Source organism: Aplidium turbinatum, chromosome 5, assembly GCF_918807975.1.
Source record: "Aplidium turbinatum chromosome 5, kaAplTurb1.1, whole genome shotgun sequence".
NCBI lineage: Eukaryota > Metazoa > Chordata > Ascidiacea > Aplousobranchia > Polyclinidae > Aplidium > Aplidium turbinatum.
Window position 1 is genome coordinate 27727019 of NC_137476.1, and position 14404 is coordinate 27741422.

Here is a 14404-nt window from a genome sequence, read left to right on the forward strand (position 1 = left end):
AGCACAATCCACATCGGTTTTTAGACTCAGTCTTCATTGAAAATCTTTTGTGTGGTGCATCATTTCAAGTAGTGTCTTCCCCTAAACTGTTACACAAATCGCCCAGAACCAGAACCATCGTGTTATCTTACAGCAGTTGAGAGCCCGTTATTGTATGTGTGGAATTATTACTGTAGATGTCTGACTAAATTCATGCCAAAGTTGAGCAAATTCTGCTTTCGGGATCCTTGCCGTTATTTACGGTATTTTTTGTTGATAAGTTTGGGCAGCATTTTTCCAAGATAAATGAAGACATCGGTATTGTTCGTCACTTAGATTTAGTTTTCTCAGCATTGTTTATTCATTCTTTGATCCATTAGTTTGTCCCACTTTTGGTATAATCGGATCGTTTATAGCCTAAATGGCGGGTCTTCACAATAGCCGGCCTCTTATACATTGGCGCAACGTATTCAGATGTTGAATCAATGATGAAGAAAGCTGATTTGTTGTTTGTCTTATGTGACGCCTAACTTTATGCCTCGTCTACAGTACAAAATATTTTGTAATGTACATTGTGTACATTGTACATTTTGTTTGTAGGCCTACATTACAAAATATTTTGTAATGTAGATGAAGCATTATCATCTTTATTTTGCGCTCTTTGGAACAAAACACAGTGCACTGTGAAACAAAAATACAGGACATAACAACAAGTAGGCGACATAAATCAGTGAAGGGACGCCATCGAGTTAGCTGCTACGTGTAAATGAAGCCTATCTCATAATTTTGAGTATCTCACAATTACTGTTTGCAAAAACGCTATTTCTCCGGCTTCTCCCAAAAGCATTTGCAGTGATACATTTCCTCAATTGCAAGTTTTGTCAATGAGAGCATTTCCATAGAACGTTTATTTCGAAACCAAGTTTTCGTGTCTTTATCCAAGAGAAGATTTCTTATTGTAACGTTTTTTATTCGTCAATGAATATTATCTGCTTGAAACAACTGTTTTGAATAGTTTGTGGCCTCCATAGCCTACTATTTTGATCGTGGATTGCTATTCTTCTTTGTAGAGCTGATAACGCAAAAAACGTTTGCTATTATTGTTTCTAATTAACAGCTTTGCGATCACTGGCTTTTCTTTGTAGCATAAGAAATAACGCGCTTTGTATTATTGAGGTCAAACCAAACAAAAGAAAGCAAGAGAATGCTTCTCTCTGCTCGCGCATATCGATGCACGAAGCAATTATGAGCTTATGGCTTGTCATCGCAATGTAATCCATTTCACGCTTTGCTGGAAGTTAGCTAGAAATAGCAAAAATTCACCAAAATCTTGAATTTACAAGAAAACTACACAACTTTTAGCATCAAATTTAATATCATCAGATCCGCCTGGCAATTTTAGGAAAAGTCAAGAAAAACCAAGTGCATGGCGTTACTGTGCTTCAAATAATTAAAGGAAATATGAGGGGGGGGCCAAATCCGGCCTCCCTTTGAGGAGCAAAGTGTTAAGGTCATGTAAGCTACTGCACATTTTGCAATATATCAATTTCTGTTATTCGCTTTTAGCCTAATTATAGGCTAATTTTTTGTTTTTGCCTCAAAATAATATTCACGGCACAAAATTCTGTAACACAGTAGGTTACATCATTATAACATAGCATGATGTCCTTCTTTGTATACCGGACACTTGTAGGCTATCATTACTCAATAGTAAGCTGATCGATAAGCATTATCGCTACGGTATATCTTATCTTAAAACTTTATAAAAAATTGGCCGTTCTGTAAACAAAAGTGCCCTTTTTTATATTCCTGCCCCCCCCAGTCAAAAATCGTTCCGGCACCTCTGAGGTCAGTAAGTTTTTCAAATTATCCATCGATCAGATCAGACACCGTTGTTTTCTTTCATACAACTTCAAATACATTTCAATTTCAACGTTTGTTGGAGCTGACTCAGCTGAAACCAACGCTGAACCAAATGACGTCAGTTGAAACAATCTGAAACCTTGAATGGATGTTTTATAGTTTTTAGTCTTCATTATAATTTCAATCAATTACCGTATAGGCCGGGTGCAACCTAGTTTGTACCTTGAACCATTCGTACAGTTGTTCCAGACGGTTGTTCGCCTGGTCAAACGTCATGTAGAAACCGTTCGGGTCTACTGAATATTACGTCATGGAAATTCCTAAAACATGAGCCAAAATTGCACCATCGTCCGTAAGACTCGTGTCAAACCTGTTTAAACCTGTTTCAGTTGAAACCTGTTTGGACATGAAATGCTGCGTCGCGCTACTGCTGGCGTGCCTTTGAGTTATCACAAATTTTTCTGATTCATTCTTGAAGTTGTTTGTTGGAAGTCGGTCGCACATTTAACTGGTTTATTTGGTGCTTGCTAGCTGGACAAACTCTCCGTCTTTTATCCAAGTAATCTGTATCGTAGTGACAGTTTTTAGAGGTGCAAGGCGTTGCATTTCGATTTTGATAGCCGCGGGCTAATTTTACAGGAATACACTTTAAGAATAGACGTTTCAAGGAGTGTTTCCTTTCGGTCACTATATGCAGACAAACGGATTCGGGAACTTTATGTTACAATTTTCCCACGAAGAGATTATGGTTTACCGCTGTGACCAACAGTCAGTTCGTACCCTGAAAAGATCGAGAAAAAAATTTAAAAAAAGCCGAAGTCGCTGATCGCAGTTTAATCACAGTCTCTATATTACTAGTAATATAGAGACTGTGGTTTAATAGCACAAAGCCGAAGTCGCTGATCGGAGTTTCCCCAAACAATTTGAAACAAACTCGAGGGTTAGGGTTAGCGGAAACTACGGGAAAATGTTTGCGGAAACTGCGATCAGCGAGGGTTAGGGTTAGAGCATAGATTACTCTATGGTTAGACTTAGCGGAAACTGCGGAAAAATGTTTGCGGAAACTGCGATCAGCGGACTTCGGTTTTGAGCTATTTTTTCTCTCGATCTTTTCAGGGGGAAAATTTTAAAATGATTGCGGAAACTGCGATCAGCGACTTCGGCTTTTTTTTTAAATTTTTCTCTCGATCCTTTCAAGGTACGAACTGACGGTCCGAATTGTTCATGATACGAACTAGGTTGCATCCATATAGGCCTATGTCTGCAAACATAAAAATATCTAATTGGTCATGGACACTGCATACAAGGTTTTAAACCAGATTTCAAGTTTACTTTGCATTCTTAGCAATTTTTATTCAAGCAAAACTTATCTTTTAAACATTCACAATTGATGAAAATGACTGTTTTAATGTCTATTTTATAGCATATCTGCTGAGCATATCGTATATGTTGTAATATCATTGTTCATATCTGTTTTATCGTTTTCTTTCTTTTTATGAGTTATATCTTAGTGATGTAGTTCAAGAATTTTTATCTGGGTACCGTATTTTAACTTACTGTGTGCTAACAAAACAACATATTATGTGAAACACAGGTTGAGAGGCACATAAATCGACCAAATTCATCAGCAAGGTTGCCAGATGTTTTTTAAATATTCACCCTCAAAAAAGGCCAACTGTCACATGTGATGAAACAAGCCCAAAAGTAGACTAAATTATAACATATTTGCACAAAATATACGATAGTCAAAATTGGAAAAAACTTTGGCGAAAACGAAATAAAAACAAACGAAAAAAAAGCGCAACTGCCAAAATTTTCCTACAATGTTTCCTGCATGTTCGACTCCAGCCACCCGCACTTGCTGTTGTTTCTCTGGGCGAGAAACTTTACGATAATTGCCTCTACCCACCCAGTGATCGATTTCGAGTAATGGGTAGTAGTGATGCAAGAAGGGGCCGCGCCGCGTACGCGGCCGCTTTTGACTTTTTCGCCGCGTGCCGTGCCGCGTGGAAGGTTGAAATGACAAAGCCGCGCCGCTTGCCGCGTAAACTTTCAAGAAATTAAATTTTTGTAAACTTTCAACTTTTCAAGAAAATCAGTTATAAAACTTCAGCTCATGGGCGAAACACGATGTCTATCGCTGTCAATTCTTGCTACAAATCGGCTGTCGAGAAACTTCAAATTTAAATTGGAAACACGGAACAGTTTTTTTCTTTGGAAACTGTAAGCTGGAAGGTAGGCACTTTAACATTACCCACTGGTCGAAGAGGTACGCAATCATGCGTGACATGTTCAATCAATATTTGTGTTTTAATCACAATTTCGACTTGTTAAAGTGGCTACGGCTACCATTAAGATCCTTCTTGCACTCAGTTCAGTTGCAGAAGAAAAAATAGTATTAGCAGAGGGTGGGAATCGAACCCACGAAATCGAAATTACTATACTCCTCTGCCCTAACCATTAGGCAACGGTGGTTGTGGTGAAACATTCAGTTAAATTTCTTTGTATCAAAATTTTTGATCAGAATAACACGTCACGAGTCACATGACTGAAATCAGCTGAATCGCAAATGAACATGTCACGCATGATTGCGTACCTCTTCGACCAGTGGGTAATGTTAAAGTGCCTACCAAGCTGGAAAGCTATCAAGGTTGCCAGGTCTGCGGTTTTCCCGCGGAATTGGGCTAGTTTGGTTGAAGAGTTGCGGGAAAAATAGAGCAGTCGCGGGTTGCGGGTTTTTGGGCTTGTTTTTGTTTTTTACTGCGGGTTTTTGGGCTTGTTTTTGGAGCAATATTAAGCATAAAATAGCAAAAAATCACAACAGTTTTCATTGAAATTCTATAAACTTCGCTTTACAGTGAATGAATCAGAGTGAATTTTCAGTGAACTTTTTTTCTGTTAAACTGGATAAGCGCATTTAGCGCCTTAGCGGAAAAGTGATGGAAACGTCACGTGAAGGAGGAATGGTATGGCTGCTTGTTTGATCTATTAATTATTATCTGCTCCCGGTCAGGGGCGCTGGAAGCGGGGGAGGGAGGGGCGAATGCCCCCTGCCCTCAATTTTTCTGTAGATGGGGGGCAGGGGAGCAATTGTGGCCTTTTAAGGTCATGTAAGCTACTGCACAATTTGCAATATAACAATTTCTGCTATTCGCTTTCAGCCTAATTATAATCTTTTATTTTTGCTTCGAAATAATATTCATGACACAAAATTCGGTATCACAGTAAATTAGGTCCACATCATTATAACATAGCATGATGCCCTTCCGTGCCATTGTTCTTTGTATACCGGACATTTCTATCATTACTCGATAGATGAGCATTATCGCTATATCTTATCTTAAAACTTAAAAAAATGGCAGTTCAGCAATAAAAGTGCCCTTTTTCATAATCTTGCTCCCCCCCCCAGTAAAAAATCGTTTCGGCACCCCTGCTCCCAGTGCTCTGTCTTACTGTCTACTAAAGTGTCTAGTAGAGTTATATACCGTAGGGGTCATACTCATATTGTTCACTGGCTCCCCACTACGGCTAGCGATTTTCTGCCCTACCACGGTATAGATTAATGCTGTAAACCAGGTAGAACGCTTAGTAAGTTAATAAGATCTTTAATGATTGATCGTGTTTCGTCAATTTGGACTGATTTTGTGAACGAATTCTTCTCATTTTGGGCTAGTTTGTACAAGCAACAATATTGGGCTATTTTGGGCTGGTTTGAAATTGCTTTTGGGCAGGAAATTTTGAAAATATCTGGCAACCCTGAAAGCTATACAAAGTTGCAAATGCAAATGGCTTGCAGTTGCAGGGTTTTGGGGCTGGCTTGTCAGGGAAGCTGTACGAATGTTTTTGGTTAATAGCCTAGCTGATAAGCTCAGCTCCCAGTTACCAGGCTATAGGCCTAGCGCAACTACCACATTAGTTACTATAACAGTGAGTTCAGGCTATAAGTTTTACTCTTGTACGAAATAAAAGGTTTCTCTCTCTCTCTCTCTTGTGTGTGTAGTTTATATAGCCATAGCCACTGACATTAAAATTGCATTATTGCTTACAAAAAGTGTTCAAAAGTCCTGATAATGGATCCAGGAACATTTTATTTGTCTTAGTTGGTATTATGTCTTAGAACTTACCGTAGATGCATTGCTGATAAGAGAATATGATCTGGTTAGCCTGGCCAATTAGTGCACAACTGTACTGGTAGGTTACCAGTTATAGGCCATGGGTGCTTTTTGCTACAATTGACTTTCTAAAAAATAACGCGTTAAAATATTTTTTAAAAATTTTATAATTTGCGGTGTGCGGTGCGGTGCGCGGATAGATGAGTCAGTTGCGGTGCGGTGTGCGAATAAAAATTTTGGGTTCGCTGCATCTCTAATGTGTAGTACCAAATTTAAGTCATATGATAAGTAGAGTAGACAACCGGAAACAGACAGTTCCGTCGGCTGCAGCGTGGATCAGGTGTACGTCGGAAGGCGTACACCGATGCATAGCGCTCAAGTCCGCTTTCCCGCAATGTAGGATAAAGATATGACAAACAAACAAATTTCAGGACAAAACTAGCCCAATTTCGAGGAGAAGATTTGAGAACTGGTAACTTTGCTCACCAGCTAGATGCAAAGCATATCCTTCCCTTGAATCCCTTCATGAGAGGCTGAGAGTGAGTCGTGACTCCAACTACTGGTATGCATCACATGATACAAAGACTGACAGACTGTCATTCATTATACTTATGAAAACAAATTCCTTTTAGGATATACCTACACCATAGCCTATTTTGGTGTTAAAACTTCATGTTATAATTTTTAAACAGTACGGTAATCACAGTATATTTATTGACTAGCCTAAACCTTGTTTAACTGGTCGTTTTTCGGAGCTGGTGTACAAGTCTTTGCTCTAGTGAAAATGCCATGATGTTATCGACAGGACTTGTCCAAGACACATGGGTTGAAGTGTGTAAACAGTAAAGGTAAAGTAGTTTCACTGTGTATGTTTGGTCGATTTCTATAGTGACATCATGGTATTTTTTACCAGGGCAGAGACTTGTACACCAGCTCCTATTTTTCTAAGTTTAAGAGCTGATTAATGTCTCAAAGTTTTTATGTGGCATTAAATTAAGTTTTCATTTACTGGTAACTTCATTTGCGAAAGTACACAAACCGATGGACGTTATTCAATGGTCAGAAGTAAAAAGTGAATTAGCTAAAGACATTTATGACACTCTGAAGAGCAAAGTAAGTTTAAAATAGGCAGTGGCTATTTGACCGGCTCCGGTCTTTGAATCTGAAACACTATTTGACCGGTCATGACGTCACTACATAAGCGCTTTTTTCTTTTTCTCTTTCAAAGGAACAGACGAGAAGCGCCGATATAAGTTCTAATTTCAACACGTATTCTTCAACTCAGTCCGTGGCGCGTGCGATACGTTTCCGGCTGCCAATCTAGAGGGGGTGAGTTCGATACTATCCGGAAGCATTCTTTTTTTTATCTAAATTTTGACCCGAAGCGCATTTTTGTGGTCAATTTTTAATTTGAGTAGCCTACAGCCCATTTTTTATGTCTTTTCAAATGTGAGTGATAATGTTAGAGTTTTTTTAATTTGCTGGAATTTGAGAATTTCTCTTGGTAATTTTCCAATCGTCATAAGTGAACGTGTGTTGCCGAACGACCCTACATTTTTCTCTCAAGTTAGTTATATACAATACTTCTTTAAAAAATGGTTTTATCATTTCTTTTAAAAGAAGTATTGTATATAACTAACTTGAGAACTATACTTGAGAACTATTAACTAACTTGGACTGTAGGCTACTCAAATTAAAAATTGACCACATAAATGCGCTTCGGGTCAAAATTTAGATAAAAAAAAAATGAAAAAAAGAATGCTTCCGGATAGTATCGAACTCATCCCCTCTAGATTGGCAGCCGGAGAGGAACCCTACGCGCCACGGACTGAGTTAAAGAATACGTGTTGAATTTAGAACTTATGTCGGCGCTTCTCATCTTTTGCTTTGAAAGAGAAAAAGAAAAAAGTGCTTATGCAGTGACGTCATGACCGGTCAAATAGTGTTTCAGATTCAAAGACCGGAGCCGGTCAAATAGCTACTGCCTTTAAAATAATATTTTGATTGTTTGTAAAGTATATATACTCATAAAAGCAATTATTATCAACCTTCTTATTCTAGTTCATCATACAAGAATTTAAAAAAATGAATGTTTAATTTTTGAGTTGTTGTATCTTTATTTTAAAATGTATCCATTCATAACAGGCCTCGAATGTCACGGCGGTCATGTCCGCCATCACAGCATGTAATGTCCGCGGGAAGTACCATTTAGATCGGTCATATTTGTCCGCCGAGAAATAACACAGGAACTAGCGATACAAATCGTCATTGCATAGCACGAACAACTGTTGCGAGAATATAATTTCCCGCGCATTCTAGCGCGCATCTAGAAAATGTGAATACTGTATCGTATCTCTTAGTTTCCATTCAAGCAGGAAAACTTCCAATTTTTACGTTGCTTCAACAATTGATGACATTGAATCAGCGTAGCAAAGGTGAATTCTTCGCCAAGAATCGATGGGAGTACCAGTCCAGTAGCCTACTTCTACACTGATCACGCGTAACTTATTTCAAGTCTTACGTCACAACGTCTAGCTTTGATCTCCGAGTAATATTGATAAGGCAAGGTTAGTTACAAAATTTGTTAAGTTTTGGTATTACAGTAAAAAAGAAAAGGCCCAGGAAAAATTCACTTTCGCTCACATGACATGCAAAAATGAACCTAAAGAAAAAAGCCCAGAGAAACTTTGCACAGCAGAAAATAGTAGCGTTAGTGTAGAAGTTTTCCGACTCGTGCCCAGACTCCCAGAGCATTGTGACGTAAGAAGCCACACGACCTCGTTCGATGCAAGTTCAGTTATGCAGCGTATTAAGCAGCTACACGGCGCTTTGACTCTTCAAGCGCACGTCGTTGATCTGATGAAAGCCTTTCAGAGTGACTTCACTGAAATTTTAAAAAGCCTTCTAAACCTTAGCTAATTAGCTATAGTTCTCAAATGGTAAAGAATTATCAAGATAAAGTGATTAAGCTTGACGATCGATGCTAAAGCTGGTGTGTCCGCCGTGAGACTTAATTTGTCCGCCGAGATAGCTGCTCAGACCGGACACGTTTGTCCTCCGTCAACAAAAACGAATTTCGAGGCCTGCATAACATACCTTTTTTTTGAGCTTTGACTATTCCATTGGACAGGTGATATGCGTATAATTTCTTAAAATGTATCCATTCATAACGTAGCTTCTTTTTGAACTTTGACTATTTCATTGGACAGGTGATATGCGTATATTTTGTACTGATTTTGAATTATGTAATTCAATCCATCAAGTTGTCATCAATAATCTGTCTATGGTAGCCTACTCAAGAATTATCTCTCTACCAAAGCTATGATATGCAATGAGAAAGCGTGTTTATATTTGATGAATACATTATGAATGATAAAGATGTCCTTGACTGCTTGTATTAAGCATTTGTAGCAAAAAACTTGCTGTAAACTGCTTCAAATTAAACAATTGTGTCATTGTCACAATTATCCAATCCCTTTATTAGATTATTGGGAGCTGGTATACAAGTGCCCCCCCCTGGCAACTCATGACAAAGAGGAATTGACGAAAACATGTGGATTGAAATGTGTGAACAGTAAAGCAAGGTAAAGCAGTTTCACCCTATATGTTTGGTTGAATCCTGTCTTTGTCATAAGTTACCAAGGGTGGGGGGGACTTGTATACCAGCTCCAATTATTGAAAATTTTCTTACTAGTAAGTGAATTGATCATGATCATGTTACACGTAGGCTACTGAATGCTTTGTTGGTAAAAAGTGTATATATGTTTTCTATAAAACTAACCAATACTCTACAATTGATAAGGAAAATGATATGCTTCGATTGAAAGGAAGGTCAAAGTTGATGTACTGGAGACGATACTTGGTCGATTGGCTTGCATTGACTTGTCAGAAGTATAAATTGAATAGCAACGCACAGCACTTGGCAGTTTGTTTGTATGATCGATTTACAGATCAATATCATGTGGCCATTGAAGATCTGCAAATGTTGGTGCTGTGTTGTTTGCTTGTGGCAAGTGAGTACTTACACATATTTTAAAATGTATTTGTTTACTGTTTTAATTGTGGTTCTTAATGGATTGTTGATTTTTTCGCCTTCTTACATGAGAGTCAGACTTTCTTAAATTTAGAGCAGGTGGTATAAGGCAGGTGCGGGTAGCTTTTTCCAGTACTATTATACAATGCAATATATCCCGGAGGGTACCTAAGAATGACATTGTTAATAGTTTATTTCCTATTTTTTTTATGAATTAGTGTGTATTTGTATGCTTGTGATTGAAAATCAGAAACTTTTATCTTTTAAAGTGTTCTGCTATTTTTTTAGGTAAATTTGAAGAAAGAGAAGAGAAAATACCAAAGTTTAAAACTTTGATGAACAATCTGCAATGGAGCTTAGATGTAAGTTGAAGTAATAGCTGGTTAATTTAGATTTTGTTTCTCTATCACTTTGAAATCTAAAACCAAAACCTTTCTTGTAGATTAATGCTTATGATGTTTTTCTAGGCTGGTGAATACCTGCAGATGGAAATTCGATTGCTATCAGCATTTGAATGGCGCATTGGGTTTCCTACTGCATCTCATTTTAAGGAATATTATATGCAGGTAAACTTTGAAACATGTTTAGTACTTTGTAGTATCACCCTGAATGCATTTATCAATGCAGTAATAAATTTTATCTATGTTGGCTGATGGAGTGATGGGTTTATCATTTTATTATCCTATCCACAATCATGTGGTTATGTTTTAGCAGTAGAAAATTTTTGTGTTTTGTTTTCGGACACATTGGGCTGTACTTCATAGTTGATACAGTATTATAACTCATAACTGTTTAGTAAATTTGCTTGTCAAACAAAACTGTTATCGTACTTTTTTCAGTTTGCTCTTGGGCCTCGTGACATGCAGGCTGGCCAATTTGTGGATAGCAAAAAGAGACAACATACTCTGCTGTATCTTGAAAAGAACATTAATTACTTTCTAGAAGTTTCTTTACAAGGTGAGAAAAAGATGATTGTTTGTTGTAGGTTTGCAAATTTTGGGCTAGGTTTGACTGGAAAATATTGGTTCACTTCTAGATTTAAATTAGCATTTTACCTGAAAATATGAAGCCAATCTGGCAACATTTTAGCATAGCGCACCCTACCTTCGGAACCAAAATAGTGTAATCTGCACATGCACTTCCCAGTAGACTGTTGCACCTTGATTTTCCTGAGTGTAGTTGGTTAAGGTGTCTTTATGGCATCCAGATGAGACCTTCCAGATGAGGCCATCCAGATGTTGAAAGTCCCATTGCGCCATGGACCCATGGTTAAGCGTGATGCAAATTTTCCATTGGATGACATTTGTCTGAGTTATCTGCAGTGATTATTATATATATTATGTAGCAATTAGCTTGTTATCATTTCTGACGTTATAATTGCAAGGAATTCGATGCAACAAAAGTGACCTTTTCTATATGAAAATTGAAAAACTTTAACGGTTTCATGGAACATGATTAGATCAGGCCTTCTTGGTGTTCAAGCCGTCGTTGGTAACCGCTGCGTGTGTTGCCGCATCTCGTATTTGCCTTCAGATCACCCCCACCTGGACCATTGAGCTGCATCAAAACACACTCTTCTCTTGGACCCACATAGCTCCTTGCATTGAGATTTTATTGAGGTAATTCTGTAGAAAGTTGACATTTTTGCATCGTTTCAACGTCAGACGACTCTAACGATGAAACGATGTAAAAAAGTTATTTTACTGATGTTGTGATTGTGTTCTGCAAAGCTAATGTTAAAACCGTTTTGATGCACCGCCAGTTTGTTTCGTTTGGTGTCAAGTAGTTCGATCGATGTACGTTACATCCGCATTGTTGTGACGAGACACTAGACACTTGTTGTGACGCAAAAGTTATTCAATGTGTGAAACAAGAAAATACAAGCTGCAAGCAACCAGAACACCATGTGTCTTGATAATTGATATGTTGCTTAATGGAATTCTCGCCGAAAACTTGTCCGCCCCATAGCTCAGTTGGTTAGCGCGTGACTTCATGTACGAAGAAGCTTCAAGATCAAGCAGCGCTGGTTCGACTCTCGAGGTGTGCGCTTGAGCAACGCATTCTAACGACTGCTCTCCATTCAGCGGCACCTAATGGATGGAATAATTCCCCGGCAACAAGACTTCATCTTCGCTCTGTCAACCTCAGTAACCGGCCCTGCGTCAAAAGCCTCTACATTCTACAAGTATGCGAAACTACCAGGAATAACCTATCAAGGCTTTGTCAGTCCGAGGATAAAGATTCAAAACCAACCAAGATCAACTTTTATACTTTTCCGCATTTGGTCCAAAACTTCAATCAATAGGCATAAGTATGAAAATGATAAAATACTAAACCTTAAATTTATGCTTCTGTCTTTCTGAGGTCACAAATGTGGTTGCGTGTTGTCCACCCGTGCATGACATGTTGCCTTTTGTATTGAATATTGACAAGATTTTCTGTCCCGAAACCTGTGATCATGATAACTATGACGTTCAACTTCATACGTTTTAGATTACACGACGACGACAAAAGAGCCATGCTTGGCCGGAATCGAACCAGCCCCATCGGTTCCACGTTTCGTAACATGTCAGCTGAGATGGACAGCGCCGGGGGAACCCCCGTCCGATCGCCGGTTCCAACCGCAACAAATTCCTCTGGCGAATCGTGCAGCAGTTCGTTTTTGCCTCTCTCTGTGACCAGCTACCAATGCCACGAAGGATTCCTGGTGTAGTGTTGATTTTTGTTAAGATTTTGTGGACGAGAAGCTGTGGTTGCAAATCAAGTATTATATTGGTTTAGCGTTGTCGCACATTGATTAAACGTAAAACTAATTGCAATCGAAAGCCATTTGACTTGGGCGCTTGTTGCAATTTTACTATCTTGGTGCTTTGTTTGGTCTTTGTCATGTGCTTGTATAATTTATTATCGCATTGCTGCTTGTTGTTTTCTTTGCTGCCCTACTTTAGATTTCCTTGCCAAGCTATGGAACAAACCACACTTACCTTAGTTTTTTTTTTGAATCTATGCGAAAAGTTACCTACGCTGTAGGGAAGCTCTCACAATTTGTATTTAACTGCATTTAGACGATTGACGAATTTGTTTTCATATCAAATGTGTTAACTGTGACACTTGCAAGTCATTTTTTTAGAACTCACGTCTTCAAGGCTCACGTCTTCAAGGCTTCAAGGCTCACTCACGTCTTCAAAGCTTTGAATAAGAAAATCCTTTATTATCGTCTTCGTTTCGAATGTACAAATATCATTTAGGTACCCTTCATTTGCAGTTTGAATATCACCATTGGCCTTATTAAAGTAATGCTCTGAATGAGCTCACAATGTAAGGAGAGCGTTACGGCAAGATAGAATTGAGAAGGATAATTTCGGACCGAACCAAGTAAGGTTGGGGTTGTAGCCCGTTCTTTGTTGGTGTATCATTTAATTGAATTCTCTGTGACGATTTTTCAGGCTGGTGATATTTTATCCTTGGATAAAAGATTATTGTAATCTCAGGTATAGTTTTCATTGAATTTTGTTTGTTCTGTTTGACAAGTACATTGGCACTGATAATTTTAGTAAACTGTGTTTGATGCAATCTGCTTTGAGACTACGTTAAACTGACATTTTTGTTACCTCGAGCTTGATACTTATATTTTGGTGGGTGTTGCTGTGATTGTTTCACATTTGTGGTCCAAGAATTTCAGACCCAGACAACAAATCAACCGTTTTTTACGTTGATTCAACGTCGGCAGTATAAAAAGTGGTTGTTTTTCTGTGTGATATCTTCAACTCAATCTTTCCATGTACTCAAACTGAAGCTTCGATCAACGTACTATGCCACTTTTATGTCGATACAACGTTTCTCGATGCAAGAATAGGTTGTCTTCAGGAATTAGGTCGTTTTGCTGTGGAGTTGTGTTTTGCCTTTTTTTCACTGTGATGAAAATTCATATCAGGCCAAAGTAACAATCACCGTGTTTTCATGGTTTTCAGTGACATGTTTTTCTTTTGCAGTTTCGGCTTCGTTTCAACCTTTTCTAATGTTGAAATGACGCAAGAAATGTAAAATTTAAGCATTGCATGTCGACATGATTACGATCGCACCAGGTTTGTCCGCCAAAGGATTCTTGCAATAAAAACTTGAATTACTGATGTGCCATTGAAAGTTGTTTTGTTTCTCAGAAGTTTAAGCCATAGTCTGTAAGTCTATAAGTACAGAGCTCAAGATGCAGAGACCAAACTTAAGTTCAACAAACAGTCAAACATGTCAAAAACTGAACTGTTACTTTGAACTCGTCGTCCGCCCCGTTAGCTAAGTGGTTACGCGCCCGGCTCAAGATCACGCGGCGCTGGTTCGACTCTCGGGGTGTGCGCTTCAGCAACGCATTTCAAGACTATTCTCCATTCAGCGGCACCTAGTGAATAGAATAATTACCCGG

At 38.5% G+C, this 14404-nt stretch overlaps 1 protein-coding gene across 1 annotated transcript; it reads left to right on the forward strand.

Annotated features, from left to right (window-relative positions):
- Window positions 1–6905: 6905 nt before the first annotated feature.
- Window positions 6906–14117, forward strand: LOC145770536 (cyclin-J-like). The gene is made up of 7 exons (XM_082582209.1): window positions 6906–7067; window positions 9757–9967; window positions 10276–10349; window positions 10455–10553; window positions 10827–10944; window positions 11447–11606; window positions 12481–14117. Exons 1-7 carry the CDS (start codon window positions 6996–6998, stop codon window positions 12698–12700), a joined length of 954 nt encoding a protein of 317 aa, XP_082438335.1. The 5' UTR covers window positions 6906–6995; the 3' UTR covers window positions 12701–14117.
- The last annotated feature ends 287 nt before the right edge of the window (window positions 14118–14404 follow it).